The 27,537-nt window shown below is 40.8% G+C and overlaps 1 protein-coding gene across 1 annotated transcript in view; it reads right to left on the reverse strand.

Annotated features, from left to right (window-relative positions):
• Positions 1–16,773: 16,773 nt before the first annotated feature.
• MTDH (metadherin) overlaps positions 16,774–27,537 on the reverse strand; it is a 35,048-nt gene continuing 24,284 nt past the window's right edge. Inside the window, exons 11-13 of the mRNA XM_037379523.1 lie at positions 25,301–25,420; positions 21,235–21,391; positions 16,774–19,654 (exon numbers count right to left, since the gene is read on the reverse strand). Coding sequence (XP_037235420.1) covers positions 19,584–19,654; positions 21,235–21,391; positions 25,301–25,420 — 348 coding nt within the window. The 3' untranslated portion in view covers positions 16,774–19,583. The remainder of the gene's footprint in view (positions 19,655–21,234; positions 21,392–25,300; positions 25,421–27,537) is intronic.

Raw genomic sequence — 27,537 nt, forward strand, 5'->3', positions numbered from 1 at the left:
ACTTTGCAGATGGAAGACCTAGTCCCTGCCTTGCGGCAGTTAACAGTCCGCAGCTCTCAGCGGCAGCTGAGTGCACAGGTACAAGCACTGCTGTGGGCTTGCATGGAGCCCCACCAGCTCTCTAAGAGTCACCCACTGATCCCAGCTCTCTCCCTTTGCTACCAGCTGTGGAGGCACAGACATAGCCGCAAAATGAATTAAACCAAAAATATGCTAGGGGTAGTAAAAGTGGGGGTGCTCACAACACAGGTGACAGCATGAGGTCACTGGGCTCCAAAGCACACCAATCCATTTTTCTTGCAGGTAAATGGATTTTGAGAAGACACTTTGGCTGCTGCAAGTTGAGCGTGCAGCTTTCTCTGCAAAACCTCATCCAGAGGATGATTCGCTTTCCTGCCTTGGCTCTGAGCAACCTCTTTGGAGGGAGGGTTGGCTGGTGAGACGTCGGGCACCCAGCAGCAGTTTCTGTCGGAGGCAGTTGCTGGCACCGTGTTGGTCTCCCCCTTCCACGCTTGCCCACCAGCACAGGCTGCCCCGGGCTGTGAGCCCCCCTGCTAGCATCCATGACAAATGGCCTTCAGCAGCCACCACTCAGCAGAAGGAAACCCATCTACTGGTACTGTTACACAAATGTAACAGCAATGGCCTTAGAAGTGTGCTGTTGAGTGTGTGTCAAGTGATAAGTTGAACAGAAACGGAGTATTTGCAAATATACAAAACTCAGTGTTTACTAACTTGTTTCAGAGCACGAGTGTTGCCACAGTCACAGACTCACAGCCACAGGCTCTGTAGTTCAAGCCTCCATGCCATTCACCTTCCCCTATGAAAGAAGAAACAGCAAACACTTTTTACAGAGACGGCTGTGAATCCACTGTATCTGATCTTGCACCCAGAATGGTGGAAGATCATTTAAGATACACCAGGGACAGCTTCTGAACTGGGTGACACCTGAGTCCCTAGAGGTACAAGACATACTCCGGATCATCATCTTTATACACTGAAACCTGAACAGGACCGGTATCGCTGCCTTGCTCAGGAGGTGATAGCAACTCAGGTGAATCAACAGCCCACTCACAAGCACTTGTTTTAGTTGTGCTGAAAAAAATAATCTTTCCAGTGGGATTCATGATACAGTAAGAATTTTTTCCAAGGGAACATTTTATTCTGAAATTAAGCACTGCACAGGGTCAAAACCTGACACACCCTTGCTTAGCCACAGGTTGGCGTGTAGGCTGTAGGATGTATCCAGAAGAGAAATGCAGACTCATGGCTCCTGCCTGCCCCTCCTAACCACAGCAGAGCTAAAAATTGCTAAACTCATTTCGTACAGCCACTCGTTCCCTGCAGCACACCCTGAGAGCTACGCCAGCCAGCTGGGGAAGGTCCTAGCCCAACTTCAGTTCATTGCCAGTTCTTCTTTGTGCTGCAAGTTGTTAAAAAAATCCAGTATATTCTCTGTCCTGCTTCTACTCTGTACTCCCCTATGTGTCCCTCATGATCTTCTCACTCCAGGGGACAACTTTTCCCTCCCGCCAGAGGATGCTATGTTCTACTTGGCATTTTCTTGTGCTTTCTAGTGCTCACTAATATTGGTTACTGGTACTCCTCTTCCCAACCTTTTTAATACCTATCTGAACAAGATTGCTTGAAGAGGTCAGGTGGTTTGGAAGCCTATCATTCCCACCTTCTGTGTGTACTCACAGTCCACGGAGATGGTGGAGCATACTTCAATTGGCCTTGAATAATTCAATCACCCTGTTGCCCAGCATTGCCAACAGCACATACACAAAAGGGCAACTCAAGGGAACCACATCTTTTTGTAGGTGTTTGTAGGATTAGCCATGTGCTCCAGAGTGAGCAAAGTTGTTGTTAATTGTTTTGTATTTGGCCAGGTTAAGACAAGATTAAAAAAAAACATTAAACATTGTCCAGAAACGAAGGTCTGGGTATTGTCCTTGGGCACAGGGTGGTGCCAACATTGGGAAATCCACTGTGATTGTAGTAAAGAATCATTTTAAGAGTCCACGTTGTTGTTTGGCTTGCTTCAGAGACTGCGTTACAGGATGGCTGCAAGTGATTCAAGTATTCAGGGCTACAGAAATCTTTAATGCAACAAGGTTTAAAAAACACCCATGCTTTCTTAAAAAAGTAACCTTACGATAAATGTCTGACACTACCTCTCTGTCACTGGCCAACATGCAATAAAATAGGACTGCTGTCACATTTCAAAACGGGTTCAAGAGGTCATTCATCTCCTGGTTTTTGTGAAAAAGATCAGAGTGAGAACAGTACCTTTCTCCAGCATGTTACGACTCCAAGTACATCTTGGAAGCCTGTGAGAGCCATCACAGTGACACAGCTCGGTGTGCACAGCTTGCACAGAGCTAGTCAAATTCTTATGTTCCACAGCAAACAGTGGACAACAAATGACTTCCTTTTTTCTTCCTTTTTCATTTCCCTTTTGACTTTGAAAAACTTGTTGAGGGAAGTACCTGGACCTTTTTTGCCAACTTCTGGGATATTTTCTCATGATGCGCCTTATAGAAGATAGTGATTCTAATCTCTTAGACAACTGATATATTTACACATTTTCTTTCATGATGGTAAACTTCATTTGCAACTCTATCTTCCTTGGGCCACAGCTTCATAATTCTGTTTTAAAAGTGGCTGATTTTAAAAAGCATATCATTAAAATATCTTGATACATTGCCCTCATAAATCAGAAAAGCCAAGAGTTCAAGTGTTCTCCAAGAAAAAGCTCACCTTACTGCCTCCTTCCTTTCCTCTTTTCTGACTTGAAAGCCTCTCAGTTTTGCTGTGAAGATAAAGGACTCACAAGGAGGGTGGCTGGTGAGCTCTGGAGTACATCGAGATCCCGGTCTCTCTTGTTTCTTCTGGCCTTCCCATTCATGCTAGCCTCACAGATTAATTTTAACTTTTTGCATGAGAAGAAACCATCTGTGCTACCTTCACTAGAAACCTCAAAAATAGATTAGGTGATTATCTAATTATTTGCCTGGCTGCAGGCTTGCAATTTGGTAACATGTACTGGAACTCTTTCTTCCATGTCAGACACAATATGCTACCCATGGGCTGCAGCCTCCTCAGAGGCATACCTGCTCCAGTGTGGAGCACCTCCTCCCAAAATATGTGCCCCATCATGTCCCCAGCGACGTCTCCTTCCATGTGTCTCTTGTGTTCTTCCTCAGGTGGCTCTTCAGTGTCCCCTCCCTTTCTCCTCTCCCTTGCCACAGCTGTTTTGTCTTAAGCACGTTTGTGCAGGGTTGACACAGGCTCCCCTCACTTAAGTTTTGGCATGCAGAAGATGTTTATGCTGCAGATAGAGCCACCTGGAAGTGGCTGTGACCAGCACAGGGCATGGTGTCCTCCCGCACAGGGCATGGTGTCCTCCCACACAGGGCACCCCTGCACCCCCCAGCTACCAAAACCCTGCAATTTATGCCAAAGACCTTCCACCCCTAAAACTAGATGATGGGGACAGCACTGTTACAAATTGAACATACATTTACCACAGAGTCCACCCCTCCTCCCTGCTGACCAAGCCACAGGGGTTAACACCCTAACAGACTGAATGAGCGTGTGTTGCAAATTTCTCTTCTTGTCCCTGCAAAACACAAGCCCAGGAATATAATGACTATTTAGGTCATTTACTATATTTTAGAAAACAAGCAATGATTCATATGGTATAAGCAACAACAGTTAAAACCACTGCTGAAGGTAGCAACAGGGTCATGAAAGCTATAGCAGTAGGATTTCATCCAGACCCTGAAGAAAGCAGTAAACAATGTTCCCTTGATGCAGTATGGGCATTTCCTTCTTTTTGGAGTAAAATTATGTGACAGATTTGATCTCTTACTCCAATTCCTCCAAAAGCATTAGCTGAGCTTTGTCCCTTTCCTCTGTGCAATTCTTCAGCTCGTGGTGCCAGATCTCTAAAGGACCTTCCACCCTACTCTGCCATGGCCTCTCCCTTGTCTTTCTGGAAGAGCTTTCTGTCCCAGCCTGCAGGCTGAGAGGATGGATAGTTTTCAGCCTTTCTTGACACTTTTTTCAAGGTCAACCACACTATGTGTATTTCTGTATTATTCTTGGCCATGCTGCTAATGGAATTGTTTCCCCGTATGCTCCCCAGTCTATCCCCAGAGTGATATGTATAGATCCCACCATGACGAAGAGGATGCCCCACCAGCTTATCAGGTGATAGCCCAGGGGCATTTGTAACCATGTCTAGCTGTCAGGGCTTTTGGGCCATGGCATTAGTGTTTACCACTATTTCAGGGTCCTTTACACGTAAGGGGACCTCCAGCAGTCAAAGTAACTCCCCTTCACAGAGGCATCTCCTTTGTGGGAACAGCAGAGTTGGCCATAACTCCACGTTTCCCTCCATCAGCAGATCCCAAAGCCCTTCTCCCTTGTGCAGGTCACTATTCAGAAGTGGCATAGGCCCTGGACTCCCCTGAGCTCTCCTCTTTCAAGCCACCACCCATCAGCTGGCTATCAGCCCAACTCCCCCTTGTTACCAAGGCATCTTGATCCTTCCAGAGCCACACTGGGAGCACACAGCAAGCTCCAGGCCCCCCATGGCAGCACGGCACACTGATCTCCTGGCTTTTCACAGCAGCACCAGAGATTTGGTGTTGGTATGTAACTACCTTCTTTGGCCGCTCCTTCCTTCTTATGCATGTTCCACAGACCTGCGGGTCACCTGCTCAGCTCACTGGGGAGCTTCTCACAAAGGCACACAGGGGCAGCAGGGAAAGCAATGAACAAGGGTTTCCCCTGAAACAACTATTTAAAACAAAACTGAGAAGCATCACCAGAAACCCTGGCTGTGGCTTGTAATGGGGGTTTGACATTTGACGTTCCTCACGGTTAGACAGGAGCTATCCACAAGCCTCAGCTCCCGCCTAGTGACATTGCCAAACCAGAAGGCATGGCCAGTCTGAAAATTTCAAATGTCTCATAGCTCTGTTTGGCTGTTCTGGTGCTCGTCATGGGGAGACACATGTTTGCTCCTTCTTAACCATCCAAACACAGAAGGTATAAACGAAAGAAATTCATGCAGTACAAGTGAACCTTACTGTGGTGGTACACAAGAACTGTTTTGTTACAGAAGCAGGTTGGACTGGTCTAGATACTGATTAGGAGAAGAATAAAGGCACAAGTTTACTAATTTTCAGTATTTGGATTACTCACAGAATAATTTTTGATTAGTAATAATCTGCAAGTTCAGTGGAAATTTTAAGTGTGCTAATGCAAGTTTGAAGATAACTTTTAGTAAAAAACACTTGTGAGATGAATGCATAAAAGTAAAGTATACGAAGTCAAACAGAGTCTGAAAAGTACATCAAAAGATGGAGTATGCCGTGTTAAAAGTGTGTTTATTCTTTGAAATTTTCTACCCTGCAGTGTTTCTATACCACTAACCAATACCTTAGCAATAAATAAAGAACATCAATTCTCTCTCCTCTTGCCTTAGGAAGTCTGTGAATTTCTGTAATAACTTTAGTTCTGCCAGCTAAACAGAGCCAGTGAACCTTGTGCCTCACCTGATGTCCAGGGGATGGAAGAGCTTTGGCTTTTCCCCTCTGCTGGCTCAGCATGCCCGAAGACACTGGGAAGTGGAGACACCACCACTAATCTTGGTAGCTTGGCTCCAAGTGCTATCAACCCAATTGGTAAGTGCACGTGTCTTGTATCTAACTCAAACTCGTTGTCTCTTCCTCCATCAGGCTGAGCCCTTTAACACCTCGTATACTAGGAACCTCCACTCTACAAGGAAGCCTTTTCCAAGTCTTTTTGATAAATTAACCCTCTATTCATCAGACACTGCTTCCAGTCCTTTAAGTACGTTTATTGCTTCCCTCACTAATGTGGGATCTAGACAGTTATGTAAAAGCCTTTAAAACTGCAGGCATCAGACATAATAGTGTTTATTTATTCAATGGACACGGTATTGGCATTGTATCCGCATTCCTCTTCACTTCTCAGATTCCAACATCCTGGGATTTACACGTGACCTCTTACTACAGCAACCTAGTGGAAGGTCATGCTTGAAGTTTCTTTGGTCTTTTGGCCTGAACGCTTATGCCAGACACAGTATCAAACTGACTGGGAGATTTTATTCATAGTCTGCAGTCAATTATAGAGCATGAAATACAGCATATGAGGATGAGATGGAGCTGCTGGATAAATAGGTGGTTGTGCTACCAGCGGTGTCTCACGGCTTGCCAGATTGCTTGAGCAAAGGAAATCTCAGTGACAGTTTTTAATATTGTGTTGAGTTTGTGGTCAGAGAGGTCACAGGTCTTTGATTGATAGGAGAGGCAAACCTTCTAAGAAAAGCTAATATACATCAAATAGCATTTACTTCCTTTTAGTTCCATTAGTTAGATTAGCTAATGTTTAATTTATGGGTTCTTTTGAGTATGGCTCAACACTGGGAATGTTGCCAGATTTTATTCTCTTTTTCACTATGCAGTTATGGGCTTCCCCTCTTCTTTTAAGAGCTCATTTTTAATTTTTATTTTTCATGTAGAAAAATGTAGATATTCCCCCCATTTTTGCTCATCAAGCAGGTTCGGTTTACATATTTGTTTGGATTTATTTTTTTTGTTTTTACTTCTATCTAGTAGAAGTCATGATCATTTTGTCTTTTATTAACAATCTCAGTCTAGTGATAAATCATTTTCTTCCATCCTATCGAGAACCAACACTGACTTTTAAGTACGGTCAAGAGGAATTAAAACAACACAACTTCCATAACGGTAAATTATTACTGCCTGTAACATACAGCAAACACTTCCCAGTTTTGTATTTTTAGATGTTAGCCAGGTTTCAAGCAGCAACTTACCACTTTTCTGGAGGCCTGCTTAGACCCACAGGTGTGTTTATTCTTTAGCACGTGAAGCCATATGCACAAAAAACCTGAGCTTTGGGCTATCACCAACTTTAAAACAACTGAACAGTATCACCATCTTTAAGTATCTATGAAGTTATTCCTTTTTTCCTGCTCTCTTCCAATCTTTGGTGGACTCCTGAGCAAACTCCAGGGCATGCCATCCCGTTTTTCTCACCAGCGTTCACCACAGGCAGAGGTTTCCCACAGAGCTTTACAGAAACTTCCAGTCTTGCTCCCATTTTTTTCCATGCTAAGAGAAGCACTCAACTTTCTCATAGTGTCACATCCTCTGCCAACTTGCCCATCTACTGCTTAATACGGAGTCACCAGTGGAGATCACTTCCTTGCCAGCCAGGCCTGGAGAACATGCCATTAGGAGCTGGTGGCTTTATACTGTGAAAATATCAGCTGGGTTTGTCCCCTTCAATGGTCTGTCCTGAAATCCCTTGACAGCTGACGCGCTCAGCATGTGATGGCAATTCAAACACAGTTAGCCAGTACTTGCCTTTTTCTGCAGCCCATGCAGAGGCAAACTGGAAGTACTGTACAGGTGATGTAACACCTTTTATGCATGCAGTATAGAATTACAGCTCCGTGGTATGTCCTTCATGTAGTGCAGAGATACAGTACAAATGGATTTGTTACTTCAAGAGCAAGGAATACATTTCTTTAGGGTGCTGATGGTGCAGAAACTTCAACTGAAATTTGTTCCAATTTATAAATGTTTTGTATGTATTAGGAAAAGGAGCTAGGAAATCTAGATTAAAAGCCACATGAGATGGAGCCACCCGTACCAGGTGTATGTGTGTGTGGGGTGAGATTGAAGCTCTCTGGTACTTTATATTGTCTCTTCTAAAGAGAGACAGATCAGGGCTGCTAACTCTCTCTAATTTTAGAACCCAAAGATTCTTTTGGCTTGTCTTCATCACAGGCTCCTCCAATGTCCAAAACATCCTCCTAGGAACCCTCATATCAGAAGTAACATTGATAGTGTAAATCATATGCCTCATTTTCCATCTCCCTCTTTGTATAGCAAATGGCATCACAAATACCAGTATATTTTTTCTGAAATAGCATTATTTGGCAACTGATCCCCAAGTGCAGTATAAACGTCTCTTCAAAAGCATGTCTCACGATCACACTCTTTCTCTGCTGTGTGTCCCAATATAGGTTACCAATATAAAATGTATTACTGTATTGTGACTGTAAAGCATTTTATAGGCATGCACATCCAAACACGTTTGATTATACTCACTTTGGTATTCAGTAATGGACTGGTAAAAGCACAGAGGTTTAATTGCAATAACACAATTCAAATTCATCACCTCTGTTGCAACTCATTTGGTGTCAAACATTGATGCACAAACTTTTGGAATACAAGTGACTTAGGCACGGCCTACGGAAACCCCATCTCTGCAGACCAGAATGATGCACATCTAGATGTCACCTCAGAGAGCAGTACCTCCTATTTTGTACTATCTCAGCATCTCATTCAGTCAGTGTTTCAAGCGATTCTGACAGTGCTCTGAAATTAAGTCAAACATGGTGGGGCACACTGTATGTGGGGAAAGGTATGTAACAGTACAGTACTATTACTATGCATCCTGCAGCTTCCTTATTGCACGTTCTCATAGTGAAGTACCTAACGCTGCTCAGCTTCTCAGCATCTGACTTTCTTTTCAGCTCTAACATGAAAATAACTGATTACCAACATGAAATTCTCCAAACCCAAGCATAGTTTGAAAATGCAAATCTGCATATTTTCCCCCTTCCCCTTTGATGCTTAGTGCATATGAGCCCTTAAACCACTTAGCTACCACATAGGACATCTTCATATTTGCAAGATAGTCAACACCCCTCACGGAGAGTTTTTACCATGCTGATGGAGACGTCCTTAAAGGACTGGTAGAACACCCTGCTGATAGCTCACTTCATTTGGAGCAAGACTGAGCCACTGGTTTGCCATAAATAAAGAACACAGTTTGCAGCTAGGAATTATTTCCCCATTTAACTTGTCAAAATACCTTCTTTAAGGTGGACTCCTCAAGAAATATTTGGAATTATTAAGTCTAGAGAGTTTAAAGCCTCAAACTGTATCATGTCCTCCGCAGAGTACCAACACAAAGCAGAAGTAAAACACTGTGAAAGACGTGCGCTGCTCTCAAGAGATGTTACCATTACGTTAAGTCTTCACATAATAAAATGTGTTCCAGCATGATGTTCTCTGGCAGCACAGAGTGATGAATCCCAGTGGCATACTAGCACAAAGTCAAGATTTTTAGTGATGGAATTATTAATGCAAAGTGAAGCACTTGCAATCCTGCTTCCACATGTTGACCTTGTACTGCATGACAGATGTTCTGCCTGGAAGTGAACAGGCAAAAAGCTCTTTTCTAGTATGACTTCTGACCAAGTTTCCCATAACCTAGCACTCGCATGATGTGACTGCAGAAATCAAAACCACATGGCAACCCTTGGGTATTGCTTTGCCAATAGAGCGGGTCAGTACCAAGGACACAGACACCAAGTTAAAGACATGAGCTTGTCTTTACTTACATTTAAAGCAATAGAATAGTAAGAGAAACAGTACAGCAAGAATAAAAAAGGCCAAGGTAATGCAACTAATCACTACTACATATTACAGACTATAGTGGTTAAGAAAGATACATCACCAATCTCCCTAATACTTTATAATCATCCAGATCCGCAGTCAGTGGGGACCCCCAGCTACAGCAAGGATTTGGAGAACCTTTCCCGGGAACTGGAAGGTCCTGTGCAGCGCGTCCACTTGTAGGTGAGGTCTCTAAAGTCACTGTAAGAGCGTCCAGCTTTTATACTGTTGAATAAACAAGCTCACACAATTTCAAATGCAGAAACATCTGGTTTCACTCTCCTCTCAGATCCCACCAAAGGCTGGCCAGGGCTCGGGGAGGAACCAAGGGAGTTTCCTCTGTCTACTTGATTTTAACCACCACTTTCCAAACAAGGCCATATGTCTGGTTTCATGGCCTTGACGACCTGCCTCTAAGCAAGGAAGGATGCACTGTGTCTTCGCTAATGATTGTATTTTATCTAAGCTACAACTTTTGTTAATGATCGTACATATTTCACTAACGATCATGCATATTTTGCTAATGATCGGACACAAAATATATATAACATTCCGTTGGCGGGTTCATCTAGAGGTCAGCTTTGGCTCAGGGCTTGTTGCTCAGGCCTCAATGTGTAAAAACTGCCCCCTCAGTCATCTACACACCAGGTTTTGGAACCCTTCTCCTCTATGAGGCACCTCTGTTGCAGCCTACAAAGTGTTTTTTTATATGCAAGGCAGTAAAAGCTAAAGTGTTTTAATCATTACAAAAACAATCACCAGATCTGCTGTTCTGCATGCCTGCTAAGAACTCACCGTAAAAGACACACTCCTAAGACACTGTAAAGAAGTTCCACAGTTAACAGCAGGCTGCATGACTTGGATGACTTTGAACTGCATCTCTGTACTATATGAATATAAAATAGCACATTATTGATTTTCCAGCTGACTTCTACCAAGTGCTGAGCATCCTGAGCCCATTCCAGAAAAGCACTTAAATATATTTTACTACTACTACTCTTCAAATATATTCAATCCTCAGATCAAATCTGAGTAAAATTATTTTTGCTTGTTTAAAAAGACAGGTTTTACCACCCCACCCCCCACCCCCACCCCCTGCCTTTTTTAAAAAAAAATTAAATCAGCACATTAGTTCAGAGCAGACAGCTTTTGAACCTCTGTCCTTGGAAACTGCAGAAAATGGAAACTGCATTCCAAAAGAATTCCAGCAAAAAGGAAAAGAATATTTCAAATCTATACTATGATTAAGATTTTTTTTAAATAATCAGCCAGGCATGATGGTGACAGAAAAAACCAAAAAGGTATCTATGACGGGGACACTCCTCCTTGTTAAAGTCAACTATGAAAGTCCTGCACTTGGAGTAATACCAGTATTAACCCTACTCTGCACAGGCCACAGGCTTGACTTGCAGCAGAAATACTGGGGAACCAGCTGGAGTAAGAACACCTCTGAAACACCACCACAGCCTCAGCCTTACTTAACAGCTACGCTTGCACCTTCTGGAGGCGAGTCAAATGGGCAGGGCAGGTGTGGGGGAGCCGGCACTGCTGCTGTCCGGTGTGGGTCGGTTGGTCTGCAGGAGCACAGGGGTCACCATGCAAGCTCACCTTGGGTTCTTCTGGAAGTGCCTACTCAGACCATGCTGGCAAGAGTGGAGTAAGAGCTTCATCTGAAGAAGTTTCAAAGAACTTGAAAGACTCTAGCTATGCAGCCAAGCTAAAGGCCAGTGTAACTAAGACACAAAGCTGGAACAAAGCAGTTCAAGAGTCAAATGAGAAATGATCCTGGCACAGCAGGGTTACTTGGAACAGATCACTTGAAATAGGCACCTAAGTAGCTGCCCCATCCTAAATTGTCCCTGGCAAAACTCAGCTGGGCCAAGACTACAGCCTTTGTTTCACTGAATTTAGAGGGCTTTTTCCCCCTCCACACTATCATAAAAGTAAACACAGATAGATTGGATTCTTCCATAATTCAGAAGCATGTAGACTCTCATGGTGCTTATGAAAAGGACACTGTTTAACGCCGCATTAGTCTGAAACAGTACAGTCTTTGAAGGAGAACATGTGGACATCCCAAAGTCTCAAACCTCTAGAGAAAACCCCCTTGAGAAATCCATGCAGGATTTGACTGACAGAAAATACAACTATTGAGATGTATTTTATGCATACTACAGAAAAAAAACCACAAATGGAAAGCCAGGTGGCCGTCATGTGGCATTTTGTAGTAGTCCATGTTTTCTCTTTATAATTTTGCTGCATTCAAACAATTGTGCGTTCTTGAGTTGTATTCTTGAGAAACTGTCCTGCATAAGCATGGCTTTTGGTATTCTTTTTCTGTTGTGTTTTGTTATTTGTTTTTAAAAGGATATCCCGTTTCATTCAAATGTAAACCCATTTTTTATGCTTAGTCTGAAATATCTTCTAGATATTTCACAGTCCCTCAGTTAGGGCACAACACACAGCTCCAAATTCACTGGACAGACTTGGCAAAAGAGGTGTCTGTATGAGGAACACTTACAGTTTTTCAGCTTGTCTGGATGAGAGCTCCACAAAGTCATCTTAAAAGATTCCTTTCCCCCTTCCCCGAGAGTGATCTGGAAGGGAAGCTCTAAGGAAAGCATTCTGGCTGCAAAACCAGTTTTGCCTGTTATGTTTTGATATTGGGATACTTCAAGCTTACGGTCAAGAAGACATTACCTTGCCAGACATAGCTTGCCTATCAGTTTTGGATAAGCAAGATGAGGAACTAGAAGATGAACCAAGAATGGAGAAAACAAGAGTTTCAGCATGCGCTAGATCCCTGAAATACCTCAGCTCCTGAGGCATGGATTATTATGGATACATGGAATATCATCTATTTCAAGCAACCCTTCTTTTACCAGGCAAGCACAAAGCAGTAATGGTTGACATTGGTACAATCACACTTGGGGAGCCTTTCAGGACTTCTATGTGTGCAGATCAAATAATTGAAAGGATGAGGGGGCTCAGAGGAAGGGACAGTGACCTAAACAGCCCAAGCTCCTTTCAGCCTTTTGTAAGGCAATTCTTCCAGTTTTCAAAGCAACAAAGAAAAGTTCAAAGAAATACCTAATCACAGTGTACACAAATAGGGAATTTATATAGGAAATAGGTTCATTAGCAAACTAATTAATTTTCCACTTTTAGTTATTTAGTTGGTTTGAGCTACAAATAACATCACTTTAAGTCAGGATGATTTAACTCTTGCAGCCAAGCTAGAAACCAGCCTGTGGCTTTTCATAAATTGTAATGACGGCTTCAGCATTGTCCCTCTCCCCTTCAGAAAGATGTTGCCTCATTTCACAGTAACCAGAGATCATAGACTACCAGGTTGGAAGGGACCTCAAGGATCATCTCTTCCAACCTTTCCTGGCAAAAGCATGGTCTACACAAGATGGCCCGCCACCCTGTCCATCCATATCTTACAAGATCCAATGCTGGGGAATCCACCATTTCCCCGGGGAGATTATTCCAATGGCTGACTGTTCTCGTGGTGAAAAATGGTCCTCTTGTGTCCAACGGGAATCACCCCAGGAGTAACTTTGACCCATTACCCCTGTCTTTTCCATGTGATACCTTGTAAAAAGGCAGTCTCCATCTTCTTTGTAGCCACCCTTAAATACTGGAACACGGCGATAAGGTCTCCCCTAAGCTTTCTTTCCTCAAGGCTGAGCAAACCCAGTTCTCTCAGCCTTTCCTCACATGGCAGGCTTCCCAGTCCTGTGGTCATCTTCATGGCCCTTCTCTGGACCCTCTCCAGCCCGTCCATGTCTTTTTAGCACAGCGGGGACCAAAAGTGAGCACAGTATTCCCGGTGTGACCTGACAAGTGCTGGGTAGGGTGGTAAAATGGCTTCTCTCTGTGTGCTGGTGATGCCCTTGTTGATGCAACGCAGCACCCCGCTGCTTGCTCTGCCGCAGCAGCACACTGCTCATCATGCTGAGCTCTTGTCCACCAGGGCCCGGGTCCCTGCCCACAGAGCTGCTCCCCAGCCGGGTAGATGCCAGCTGTGCTGCGCTCCTGGATTGTGTCTTCCCCGGTGCAAGACTTACGTTTGTCTTTGCTGAACTTCTTAAGGCTCTTGTTAGCCCACTCTCCCAGCCTATCCAGTTGTTCCTGCAGGGTGGCTCTCCCTTCCAAAGTGGCCACCTCCCCACTCAGTTTGGAATCATCAGCAAACTCCACCAGGGTACGCCTGACCTCATCATCTGGATCACTTACAAAGATATCAAACAGCGTTGGGCCCAGTATCGACCCGGGGGGACCCCACTCGTGACAGGTTGCCAGTGTGAAGAGGAGCCATTGACCACCAGCCTCTGGGCGCGGGCAGCCAGTTCCCCACCCACCGCTGGGCCACTTCTCCAGGCCGCAGCATCAGCTTCTCCTGGGGGAAGCTGTGGGGAACTCGAAAGCCTTGGAGAAATCCAGGTAGACAGTGCCCACCACTCACCCCACATCAGCCGAGCGGGCTGCGTTGTCGTGGAAGGCGATCTGGTCTCTCAAGCACGATTTGCCCCTGGTGAATCCGCGCTGGCTTTTCCCAGCCACGTGCTTCACTTGCCTTGCGGCAGCTCCTGGGGGATCATTCCACAACTTTCCCAGGGACCGACGTAAGGCTGATGGGCCTGGAACTTCCTGGATCCTCCTTTAAGACCTTCTTGAGGATGGGGGTGACAGGAGGTTCTTCCAGTCTTCTGGCCTCACGACACCAGCCAGCTCTCAGCACCCTTGGGTGGATTTGCAGGACCAAGCTCCTGTAACCGTGCACACACCGGCTCTTCCTTCGCTGACCCTGGTCCGTGGTTGCACCAACTTGGGCTCCTGTTCCCAGGGCTGGGGCCCAGAAGCGCTGGCAAAGACAGGGGTGAGGAACGCGCTGGGAACCTCTGCCTTTGCAGTGCTGCTGGTGACCAACGCACCGCCACGCTGAGCCGCGGGCCAGCGTTTCCCTTCTGTTTCTGCTTGTTGTTTATGTGCCTGAAAAACCCTTCCTTGTAGTCTTTGACATGTCTGGCCAATTTCCGTTTGAGCTGAGCTTTTGCTTTTCTAGCTGCATCTCTGCACACCCTGGCAATGCCCTTGTGGCTCTCAATGGGTATTTGTCTGCCTTTCCATCTCTGGTACGCTACTGTTTTGGTTTTGAGCAGGCTCAGAAGCTTGCAGCAAAGTCAAGGGGTCTCTTGCTCCACTCACTTCCCTTACGTTAAAGGGGATGATCTGTTTTTGTGCTTCCAGGAAAGCATTCTTGAGAAACTGCCAGCACTCACTAGTTTGTTTATCCTCCATGGAAGGTCCCCATAGAATCCCTCCCTTCTTGAGAAAACTCATTCTGTAGTAATTTCAGACGTGGCTGCAGGTATTTTCCACATACAATAGCTGCTTATGTGTATAGGTGAAAATGCAAGGTTACAGATCTTTCTTAACGCCTTCGGAGACTTGAGAGCTGAAACAAAGCTTGTACATCTCCTTGGATACACACCCAGCCGCTCGGCCCCTCGGCAGCAGAAGGACCAGGAGCTGATAGAGCTCCTGTTCTTCTGACTGGCTAAGCCTCAGAAAGACACTGGTCTCCAGTCCAGCGTGCCTCTTCAAAAGACACATTAAAGCCTGGCCGTCCAAGAATGAGTGACCCCAAATGACAGTATCACATCAGAAGAGTTATCCCCCACCCAGAGCTTCCACTGCAGCTACCGCTCAAGGCATGACTTTGTTCGTTAGCCACGTAGGTAAGGATGGGCAAGGAAACAGTCACAACAAGCTGTGGCAGCCTTAGTCAGAAGGGCCTCTGAAAGCAAAGCTCTCAGTAACAAAGTGGTTTATACTTCATCAGATACTTGAAGTAAGGAATCATTTAAATGCAAGTCAGAGCCTATTGAACAACTAAGTGGAAACATGGTGTGTGGAAAGGACTTTCTACCCCTGAGGAAACACGGAACCGTCTCTTAACTAGTTGGTTTTAGGAGTTCATTGTGGTGATCCAGTTCTGAGTGGTCCATGACTTACCCTCTGCCATTGACTGAATTAAAAATACTGAGCCAAGTTAACAGGTCACTTGATGCTACAATTAGGACAGAAAATGTACTTGCTTTGAGCTGCAGATACTCCTAAGTATGTTTGTTTTAAGAGCATTGTATGAGACCCTGAAACCAGGAGTTGAATGTTAATGAGTTTTGAATGCAATTTTCTTTTCCAGAATACACAAAAATTAGAGACATCATAATTTAAGAACTTGATTTTCAGTGAACCAGAAACGTTGCTTGGTATGACTAACCAGATATTTGTAAGAGCAGAGGTTCAGTAGTTTCTTAAACTGAAGGGAGCTACTATGAAGACTAGACGATTTTAGCAATTCTACCAAGTTTCAGTAGAAACAGTATATGAACTATTAACATGATATAGAGTACAGAAAAAAATAATCCCCTCCATCTGACAAAGTAAGAGTTCTCCCACTTCACTCCCAACATCCACCCCAACTAACAGCAGTTGTTAGTCCTGCAGGGAATAAAATCTGAGGTGCAGTGATACCGCACTACTTTCAGCTTAAGAACTATTGGTCACGCAGCTCCTCCTGCTCCTTCCCCCCACCCAAATTCACTCAACTGATGCTCTCAGTTCTTAAGTCACAGAAGGGTTTGTGTTGGAAGAGACAGAGGTCATCTAGCTCCCACCCCCCTGCCATGGGCAGGGACACCTTCCACCCGACCAGGCTGCCCAAAGCCCCATCCAGCCTGGCCTGGAGCACTTCCAGGGATGGGGCATCCACAGCTGCTCTGGAGCCCCTGGGACAGGCTGCCACCACCCCCACTGAAGAAATGCACTTGGAATTTTAAAAGTAAAATAATTTTAACAGTATCTTTTAAGAACTAGTTGCATTTTTTAGGTTTTTTCTTCCATTTACAGCAGAACAAAAGAAACCTTTCAATACTGGCATGGAAAATTGACTATCCTTCATTGGTACTCAGCAGTCACCAGAAGGAGACTCAGAAGAAGTGGCTGCAGCAGACTTGAACTTTTTTCAAACTGAAATCTTGACTGACAATCAACTTGAGTCATTTAAAGGCAAAACAACTACGGTAACAGCTGAAAGTCTCCTTAAGCCATGTATTCTGACATCTGCACTTTTCAAAAGCCTTATTCCCATGGCTAGGAGCTATTAATAAAGACAGTTTCCAATGAGATACAATTCAGTTACAACACAACAGTACTAGAAGTATTTCTATAAAGTTTGAAATGTTTTTAATATGTACATTCTTTCTTAGTAAATATTAAAGTAGTGCTTTTCTTGCACTTTTTTTCTTTAGACTTCTAAAAGGGCATCAGAAATACAGTTTTCACCCCCCTCCAAACCAATGCACAGTTGTTACCTTCGTAACAAGCACATATGAATTCTGTACACCTTTCCCTCCCCACAAGAAATAAAAATATGCCATGACTATCCAATTACACATCATCACAACAAGTTTAAATTACGCATACAAATAATTCCAGAGTATTTAGAAAAACCCAACATATTGGATTCATGAAGCCATTCCATGCATTCAACACCAAAAAAAAAAGAAAAAGAAAGAAGAAAAAAGAAAAAATGATTAAGTTTCTTTAAATGGTGTTTTGTCTTTCTATCCAAGTACCAGAGACCGGATTCAGTGTATCATTAAGACTAACCACTGCTTGAGTCATAGAAACATGACAGTACATAGATAACCAAGTTTCTATTTATAGACAATATGCTATACAGTTACTACCTCTTTAATGAATGTCAAATAAAGCAAGTTTCACTTTCTAAGACGTTGAAACTGCACATTAAGAAAACAGTAAGAGGTGCTGCTAAATAGGTAACAACATTTTGAAAGGAAAGCTATGTATTTAAATGATCCTGCTTAGTAGTAGCAGTTAATATAGCAGGGTTCCTATGTTGTTAGCTAGTTTGTTTCTTTTTTCCAAAATGACAAGCTATTAAAGAGCTAGAGCTTACTAACCCAGAAATATCAATTTTATCTTCCAGAGGGGAAAAAAAGAAAAAAGAAAAAAGAAAGAATTTATGCAGTGAAAGCCCTTGGGTAGTACCTCTCGTTACATAAAGTCTTCATATTTTCTACAGAAGTCTCTCGTAGCACAACATACAGATTGGAAACAGACATTTCAGACATAAGTTACAAACCTGAATTCAAAGAGTATTTTTTTTTAACCTTTATGAAGTAAAGTTATAACGTTACTTACACGCAAAGGACTCAGCATAACTTTGTAATACACTATTTTAGTGTCTGCCTTAAGGTACTCCTTGAAAAGCTGTACTTCAGTTTTAAATTTATTTTACAGCAATCTTGACAGGTATCAGTCTCAGGCATTACTCCTTCCCGGTAAATAAATCAATATCATCAACATGCTCGATTTATTTTTAACAAATAAATTTTAGAGTGTCATATGTTCCTGATATACAGGGGTTAATACCTGTGCAAGTTAGTATCCATTTATTAGCAAAGCTCTCCGTTAGCAAGGCGTATTTTCAGTACAATTAAAAGCAGCTTGCTGCATTAATTATTCTCGCCTTGAAATACTGTTGAACAGTCAAGTACAGTTAAGAGTACAAGATCGTTGATCAGTACTATGTGTTACAGCTGTTAACAATTCTGTTTGTGCCACAAAACCAGAAGTCAATCATTTAAAAAAAATCTTGGCTCTTTAACTGAATTTACTAGGTGATGTTAATTACCATCCTTATCAAATTTTTGTAAAGACTATTTACAGTGTACATGGCTGAGCATGCACCTTACAGTCACAAACACATCTGCCAGTTTGATACCATGTAATTACACAGTGCCTGAAAATGACAACACATCTTAAACACCATTTTAATTAACAGTTTCAAGCGGGAAATGGTCTTTATTTTACAACTGCTATACTTGCATGAATTTTTTTTTTTTAATATAAAAACACTAACTCCTGTCCAGAAGTCTAGACACATTCTACATACTACAGGTTAAGGCAGTAAAAAAATGTGTTCCTGATAACTGGTCTTGACAATGTCAATTAAAGCTGTCTGAAGCCACTCCAGCTCTCCAACAGATCTTTGAAATCCCAAATAATTTTTGAGGGAAACTCCCCTCGACTTTGCTTTCTTCAGAGTTTTAGTAATAGAGAACAGAACAGAACTGGGTATGGTAAGTTAAAAAAATAAGGGAAGGGAATATGTGATTTCAATTCATTCCATGAATTTAAAAGTTGAAAGAATACAGTTTTAGATGGGAGTTGGAATCAACCAAGAACAGTAGGGAATGAAGGAGAAAATCAATTTTATGCACATTACTGCATTCTTAAAAATATACTGTTATCTTCAATAATTCAAGTAAGGTAATAGACATTATCAAAAATAACTTCATGAACCATACTCAAGTTTCAAATCACATTCTCAAACTTTTAACCCAAAGCAGTTTATTGTGTTAACTTCATATAATAAACCATGAAGGTCTGACTGTACAAATGGTTAATGATTTGCACTTGTGATTCCTGTAATAGCCAGCAGACTTGCTAACCAACTTACTGTAAAGATATGGCAGATTATGTATTTAATCAAAGCACTTTAATTTAGGCATGAAACAAATTCAAATGGTTGACATTCTGTGCTTCTAATGCATCACTCTTAAGAGACGCAAGAAACACCCACTATTGTACAGACAATTATTTTTACAGAAAACCCTTCCTTGAAATTAATCTTTTATCCGCAGCTGTAGATGAGTATAATCTGTTGTAAACAGGGCACTGTGTTGTAAAACCAGTTTTTAATTAAGATTTCTCTCCAAAAGTTGGAAAAACAGACTCTTCAGAATGTCTTTCAAATGTAGCATGTTCTGTTTGCTATATCATAAAGTTACTTTCCTCTGATTCCTTTTTAAAGATGTTTGTGTTCACAGCAGTTCTGTTTTTAAAAATTGTTTGAAACTTATATAAAATTCTGTACATGTTCACAAATTATTGCATAAACAGCATAATCTTCATGACAATATTCAGCAACACATGTCCATTTCAGGAAGTTCACGTTTCCCTTCTTGCTTTTTTCTTCTTTTTAACTTGTTTGGGGGATTCCCAGCTTTCTTCAGACTTTGCTAAAAATAAAACACAACTACAGTGTCAGGACTGAGTAAGTTTACACAGTTTAAAAGTTTGACTTTTAAAATCCTGGACAGTACACCCCACATTATTAAGATGTAATTCAGAACAATCAACTAGCATAATTTTTGAAGGAGAGTTATATTTACTTGCTTCTCCCAAATAGTCTAATTTGAAGCGCATCTAAAACAACATTTGCTAATTTCAACCTACTTTTTTACACCACAATTACATAGAGTGATACAGAACAAAGGTTGTTCCTTTGCAAATGTATTATTTACAGTAGAGTCATCATTTTTTGGCCATCTGGAAATAATGTACATGTACACAATTGACATTAAACGTTCACTTTTATCAGATTACACTGCTTTTAACCACTAAATGTGACATGTCAAAAGTGTTTTTAAAAACAATGTTATGTAAAGATGTGGTTACAAGGAACCCATAATCAAATAAAAAAGTACTATGCTGTTTTATTAAAAGAGATTACCTTAAAACATGCTAGTTGTCAAAAGTGGTAAATTGGGTAAAGCACTTTCTATGCTGAACATTAGAGATGTTCTTTCAATTGTTAAGGCATGAATCAGTCACAAAACCCTTCATATTTTAGAAAAAAGTTGTAAACTGATACACTGACTTGAAAGATTCTGTTTAATATATTCAAAACCAAGAAGCCAACTAGAGTGGTTGAATAAGACTAATATTATGAAACCATTTAGTTTGTTCTACAGTCATTAGGGACAGATATAGTACTTCAGCACTTAGCCAGGAACTTCTTATTTAATGAGATTAATAATGACATTTCAAAGTGTAATTCAAACAACTTTTTTTTTTTAAGCAATGCCTTTCACATCATGACTTCCCTTCCAATTTTTCTGTCTTACTGGGCAAGTACCTCACTACAAGCGCTTTTGCAGAGTAATGCAGAGTATATGTTTGACATCTCTGGGCACAACATAATTTTGAAAAGCAATATACCTGCAGTAGTTCAGCCTGACATACGTGCTGTTAGGCTACAACAAAAATAAGTGCATTAGCCATTACCTTTCCACTGTCTTATTAGCACCCGTTTTCCTTCATGACTACTACATTCCATGGAAGTATATCAAAAAAGATGTTAATGACCCAAGTTGAGAAGTCAAAAAGAAAATTTAATTGCTTATATTTTTTTTTTTCCAAACAAACATCCTGTCAACTGCTATGTTAGTACCAATCTATTCCACTGAAGACTCACAAGCAGGCCTTTGAAACAGGGTGGCAGAACTACTTAAGTCACAGCATGGAGCTCCAGTCCTGATGGTGAGGAGTACTTCCAAATGTCTGTTAAGGACTGGACAAAGCCAACAGACATTTTCAGTCATCCAAGCCTACAAAGCCAGTTTTTCCTCACAGTGGAAGCACATTTGTCAAAGTACTTCAACAAAAGCTAAAATACAGCAAGATATAGAAATGAAACAGTACCCGATATGGCACATTAAACCTGAAACTCAGGGCAAAACATTGTAACTATATACTCTCTATGGGAAAAAAGTACACCCTGAATTCAGACAAATGAATTGTAATGAAACATACTTACTCTGTGGAGGAGGCACACTGTTTTGCTTAATATTGGGACTAGAAACATCTGTCTCTTGCAGCATCTGTGGCACTTGGGAAGCCATCTTGTCAGAATCGCTCTGTGATACAATTACAGATGGCTCAGTAGAAACAGCAAGTGAAGGAGCCTCCTCAGGCTATTTGAAAAACAGAAAAAAGTCATACAACAGTAAAACACTCCTATGCGGTGTTATTTTGGTGGTATACTTAGCAGCTGCTGGAAAGATAGCATTGAAAAAATTAAGCCAATATTAAAATCCTTCAACATTTTAAATCAAGGCTGCAAGACTATGACTGCCATCTAGTGCCAAAACTTTTAGTTGCATACAAACAAACCACACGAATTCTTAAAATGTGACATGCCAAGAAAAGGATAACAATCACTAAGATCCTAGAGAGGTCCTATAATACATACATCTTCAGAAGAGATGCAAAATGGTGACACAAAAACATTTTTTTTTGCAAAGCAAACAGGCAAGCTGTGTAGGTCCAAATACACAACTCAAATGAAAATAAAACAATTTTTTATAATATTTAGGAAGTATTTGCATTCATTCCTGTCAACTGCTCAAAACACTCTGTATGCTTATATTAGAATAACAGCTATTTGTGACAGCAGTCAGGAAGTATTTCAGTGGAAACTACTGCAGGAATAACTGCCTAGTAAGACATTCCTAGTATTCTCCAATTATCCAGTCTATTTCAAAGATACCACTGCAGAGACAAGATCTAACTGTAGCTTCCCATGTAGCACTTACTGGAATTCAAGTACAGTAAAACAGAACTCAAAATGCAAAAAACATTTTGACATTCCAATAGGAAAGCCAGATCATAAAATTATATGACCCCAACAGCAGGCAACCCACTGAGAAACAGCTTCAAAGAAGAGTATTTTAGAAAACAGTGCCTCAGTCAAGTAATAAATCCCAAACTTTAGGATGTCATTAAGTAGTTATGGCTGTAGTTGTGCCACAACAGCCAGGACCGGGAACCGCCACAACAGAACAGTGCAGTCCACATCCAGCTCTTGATGTGGATGTACGCAGATCCGACATTATGGTCACCAGTTTTTACTGTTTTCATTACGAATGTAAGCATCTAAAAAATGTTGTCAGAACATACAAAAGAGCAAAATGCTAAGTGTTTTTTACTTTATCATACCAAGCAAGAAGTTAAACAGTTTTAATTGAAAGAACCCAACACAAATTTGGAGAGTAGCAGTTTGCTAACCTTTTATGAATAAAGGAGTTTGTTGTGCCCTTGCACATCAACTGAAACAAGTTTGTTAATAACTACAATTGCAATATTTCTCTTATCTACTGAAAACATGATAATATTGATTTTTATATCAACCATGCTGATGAACTCCCATCTTACAGGATTTCCAAGCTTAGCCAATTCGTATGTTGTCTAATGGTTAGCAATCATCAGCTACATAAATACGAGTTTCAACAAAATGCATGTGGCCTCTAAAACAAGGACAAGTTAAAGCTCCTAGTTCTGCAAGGTAATTGATTCAAATCACTGGTATCATCTTTTCATCAGGACAGATTCACTCTCCACCTGCAGGTAAAGCAACTCAATCAAGATTTAAGTGGCACACAGCTGTCTCTGGCTGACTTACAAACATGTTGCAGCTTGAATGTTAAAGCATGCAGTATTACCACAAATGTAACTAAACAGGTACATACAACATTATATGGCCATTTTTCTAAAAAACATACTTCTGTCTGAATTTTGGATGAGGGGAAGCGGAAAGTGATACCAAACATTAAGGACTAGGTACTACTCTTTGCTAGGATATTCTGTGTTAATAAACCAGTTCAGAAAGGAAGCCTGAAACCATGAACAAAAACTATTTGTATTATCAAATAAGCATGTGCATAGTTTTACAATTTATTAATGAAGCAGTGACTTGTGAGACTCTTACAAATAAAGTGTTTCCAAAGAGATCTCTTAATTCAAAACCTGTGCTTGTTGACAGAACACCGAAGGTTTCCACACAACCCAGTGTATAACATGGGAAAAATATCACCACCAGATAAAAACCAGACGCATTCAACATTCAGCTGTTTCTGGTCTTTACGAAGATATTCTGGATAGTAACTTATTTGTGTTCAGTTTATTTTTCCTCATGTTTGGTTCTCATGTTTTGAGGCATTTGCTTAAGACTAGATTACCTACCTTGGAAACTTAAGTCAACAATTTCACAACATCAGTCACAGACTTGTTTATAAAACTTTTTGTAACAGCCAAGTCAAACAATATCAGAAGGCATCTCTGCATGTGTGAAATTACAATGAAGCCAAATCTGATAGCAAGGAGACTTGATAAAGACCACAGGCATTGTCAGATGCAACAATTCATAAATCATCCTTTCCCAAGTCCAACTAACTTCCAGAGAATGTCATTAGTAATCTTTTTGTCTTCTGCCTGGCCCCCCGCCCCAGCAAGTCTTTGTAATACAGACTATGTCTTGTCTCACAAAATTGCCCCTAACACAGCTATATAGAGGCACATGTATGAGCAGATTGAATTTAAGACCCAAGAAAAACAGGAGCACTCAAGCCCCCCCAAAACAGTGCACAGTGTGGGTCTGCATCAGAGCTGATGCCATCAAATCACCGAGGAAGTTGTATATGGTTTTAAGCACTAAACAATTGAGCAAAGTCTACTGAAACTAGCTGGTATTTTGGCAGTGCCAACACCTTGTGAGAAAAAACAATAGAGTACCTAACTGCAGACCAACAGAATCATTACATGTAGCTGAAAAGTATTTCTCAAACTAATTTAGATTTCCAAAGAGCAAAACCTAGCCTTTTGGGACACACCATTACACTTCTTTCTAGATGTCAACACCACCCACCTTGATGTCACAATCTAAACTAATTTCCTGTCTACACTTTTTCAACTATGGCCTCCAACACAAAACAAATAAATAAATAAATCACAAGCAAATACATTATCTTTCATAACACACACACTGCCAGGAATAAAGCCACTTGCACACATAAACAGATTATTTTTTTTAGATACATCTTGAAAAAACCAAAAACCACAAAACTCAACTTTGCACTAGTCAGATAGACCAGGTAGCTTTTGCTAACCTTGAATTAAGGCTGAACTGAACCTAAATGGAACAAATATAGTAGTATTTTGATGCAGGATATTTAGAATACGCTGAAAGTATGTCTGAATGTGCTTTTCAAGGCACGTGTTCTCAATAAACACTTTCTGTACTTTTTCATCGATTACCTGCAGCCTCTTGTAAAAGATTCCATTCTAAATATTTTCATTTGAATTTTAAGACCTTGTTATCTTTTACAAAACAAGTGTTTAGCAATTAAAACTCAATATTCTGACAGATACTCTTTGGTACCAAACTGTCTCACTGGTATTATTCACCCTTTATGGAATGCAAACCCAACACCACTAGAAATATTAAATACTTTACTTCTTCCTACAATGATGCTTGTAGGGTAACAGTATCTAAAAAAGCTCCTACTTGGAAAAGGATTAAAAAGAACTTGTATTGTCTGGAATCTGTTTCAACTGTGAGCTGAAGCAAACAGTCTGTTAATTAGTTTAAATAAAACCTTTTCTTATTCAGTCATTAACATTAAGCCCAGCACACCCACTGAAAATAAAGTCTAGACTGTATTTAAGTCAGAATACAGTAAGCCAGTAACAGTTTGTTTTGTTGCAGTGAAACAGCAAAAACGCTATTCGTCTTGTGCTCGGACCCATTAGTTCTTCGGTTTCCGTATTTCAAAGTTTTAAACTATTGCTTGAATATTCAAACAAGAAAATAACTTGACAGTCATGAAAGTGACCACTGATTTAGAAGATACTGCTTCGCAAAACTTGTAACTAACATATCTAAAATTCAACCTCTCAATCACCTTTACATTCATAAACATATAGCCTGAAACAGTATTCTTACTGTAACTTTACCTACACAAATTAATGTTTCAATGAAGTTTGAGCACTTCCAAATCCAAAATTGTAACATAAACCCAATTTTGTATCCAATTTTGTTTCCCTACCTTAGCTGGTTCACTAGTACTCATGGTCTTCAGAGAAAAAGCTATTTCCTGCTGTGGCTGAACTTTTGAGGTATCCTCCCGAAACTCCTCTCCAGCTTCTCTATCCAGTTCTTCAGTGTCCTACAAAAGGGGCAGAGGGGAAGGGAAAAAAAACCAGAAAGAGCTTGTGTTTGCAGTAAAATTCTGACTCTTCTTCCCTGCATATCAGTTTTTTTGCCATGATCAACTTCAACTAAGAAAATCTATCTTAAAATACCTAAAAAAAAAAAGTAGTGGGCTGACACTAGTCTACACTAACACTCAAGTTTTATAGAATGTAATAGAAAAATACCCATAGAACCCAATAAAGCTCAGAAAGCAGTACTCTTCATGCAATTCACTGTCAAAAAATCCTGCTATGTCTGAATGAATGACACTTCACACTCCTGTGAAATTATGATATGAAACTAAACTGCAGTTACTCTAAAAACTTTGTAAAAGTATAATGAGACTTGACAGCCCTCAACTCTGCTTTGTTACAAGCAAAACACACAGAAACTGAAAATATACCCAAAGTATCCGAGAGTCTCAACCTTTATTCCTTAAACACTCTAATGGTGAAAGTTTTCGTTTTACATGAGGAATTAGGTTACATTTTTTATAGCACCAGAAGAATTCTGTGGTGGTGAACAGTAAATAGAACACAGGTCTCCAGTTTTAAGCTGGAAGTACCTCTTGAAACATTGTTCCTTCACTTACTTCCCCCAGAACCCTGTGAAAAATGCAGCCATAGCTTAGGTCTGTTGATTCTTCACAGCAAAGAAAACATACTGCCTAACAGCTAACTCTGAAGGTAGCTTCCACTGCCCTGACAAACACTGAAGTCAACAAACATGTGTTAACGACTTAAGTACAATCAGTGAGAAAGATGGTGTTTAAGTGAACGTGTTCATTTTCAGGGGATAAATATATGAATTAACAATGATAACTTATCTGTGATGTATTAACAGCTCTCTTTGCTCCTATCAAGCAGCGCCCCCTAGTTTTCCATAAAAATTTAATAAACATGAAAATTCCTCTGTAAACTGATGATCTCAGACTGATGGACTGAATGAAAAAGTAACAAAATCAGAATGGTTGGAGACCAATGGGTAGAATAAATGGATCTAACTATCCTAATACAAACAGTAAGATTCCATTTGACAAATACAACTTAAAAGGCAGCTCACAGGCAACAGAAAAAACCTCTATTTCAGAACGCACTCACTGACCTCAAGATCCATGCAAAACATCCACAAACACCTGTTAACCATAACATATTAATCTTGACTTTAAACACTTAAGAGTCACTGAAGATACAAGAACATGACAGATTTCAATTACAAAAAAATTGCAATACTAGTACCCTCAGTTTTAATTTGCCTCACAAGAAACTGCAAATTGGCACAAATATCTACCTCCACATAGACAACTTTAAAATAATTATATGTAATTTGAATTTAACCTTTTATAATTGTTTTAATAAAATCTCAGACTGAAAACACAATCATGATAAAAAGCAAATCCAAAGCGACACTTTCCCTCTCTCCAATTCACCTTGTCAGATTCAACTGAGCATTTAACATTTTGTAAACAATGCAAATTATGAATAGCTGCTACTACAAGCAGAAGCAGGATATATTCTGAGCACGAGCTATTAAAACCTTTTTCCTATTAGGAAAGTACTTGTCTTCACATATTCAAACACTATTCAATTGCCAAACGAAGTGTGATCTGCTTTTTCTATTTTTACAAAACTCTGTTTCCATGTAATTCTTCAAAAGCTATTTAAGTAACAGAAAACTCCAACTATCCTCAGTTTGCAAATACTACCTCATTCAAATCTGACTCCCAATAGCTCCACCTACCGAGTTCGAGGCATCGATACTTGCCATTTCACATAAATCAAGTTACGACAGTACTCCAGAAAACCACTATATTCTCATAGAATTGTACTTTAAGATAGCCTAAGAGAAACCTTCAATTTCTCTCATTCTCCTAGCTAGCCATGTCCAAGACAGCTGTCTTCCAAAAGACAGGACGAGAAGACTTCCCATGTAGAGGAAAGCTCCTCCTGGAAGCATCCCTACAGTACAGAATCCTGATGTGATAGAAAATAAATAATTCAGGATAAATACTTTCCACATACTTCATGTTTTCCATAAATCCAGCAACCCTACATTGGATTCACAAGCCAAACACAGAATAATTAAAATTAA

The sequence above is a fragment of the Falco rusticolus genome, chromosome 3 (genome assembly GCF_015220075.1).
Source record: "Falco rusticolus isolate bFalRus1 chromosome 3, bFalRus1.pri, whole genome shotgun sequence".
NCBI classification, from domain to species: Eukaryota; Metazoa; Chordata; class Aves; order Falconiformes; family Falconidae; genus Falco; species Falco rusticolus.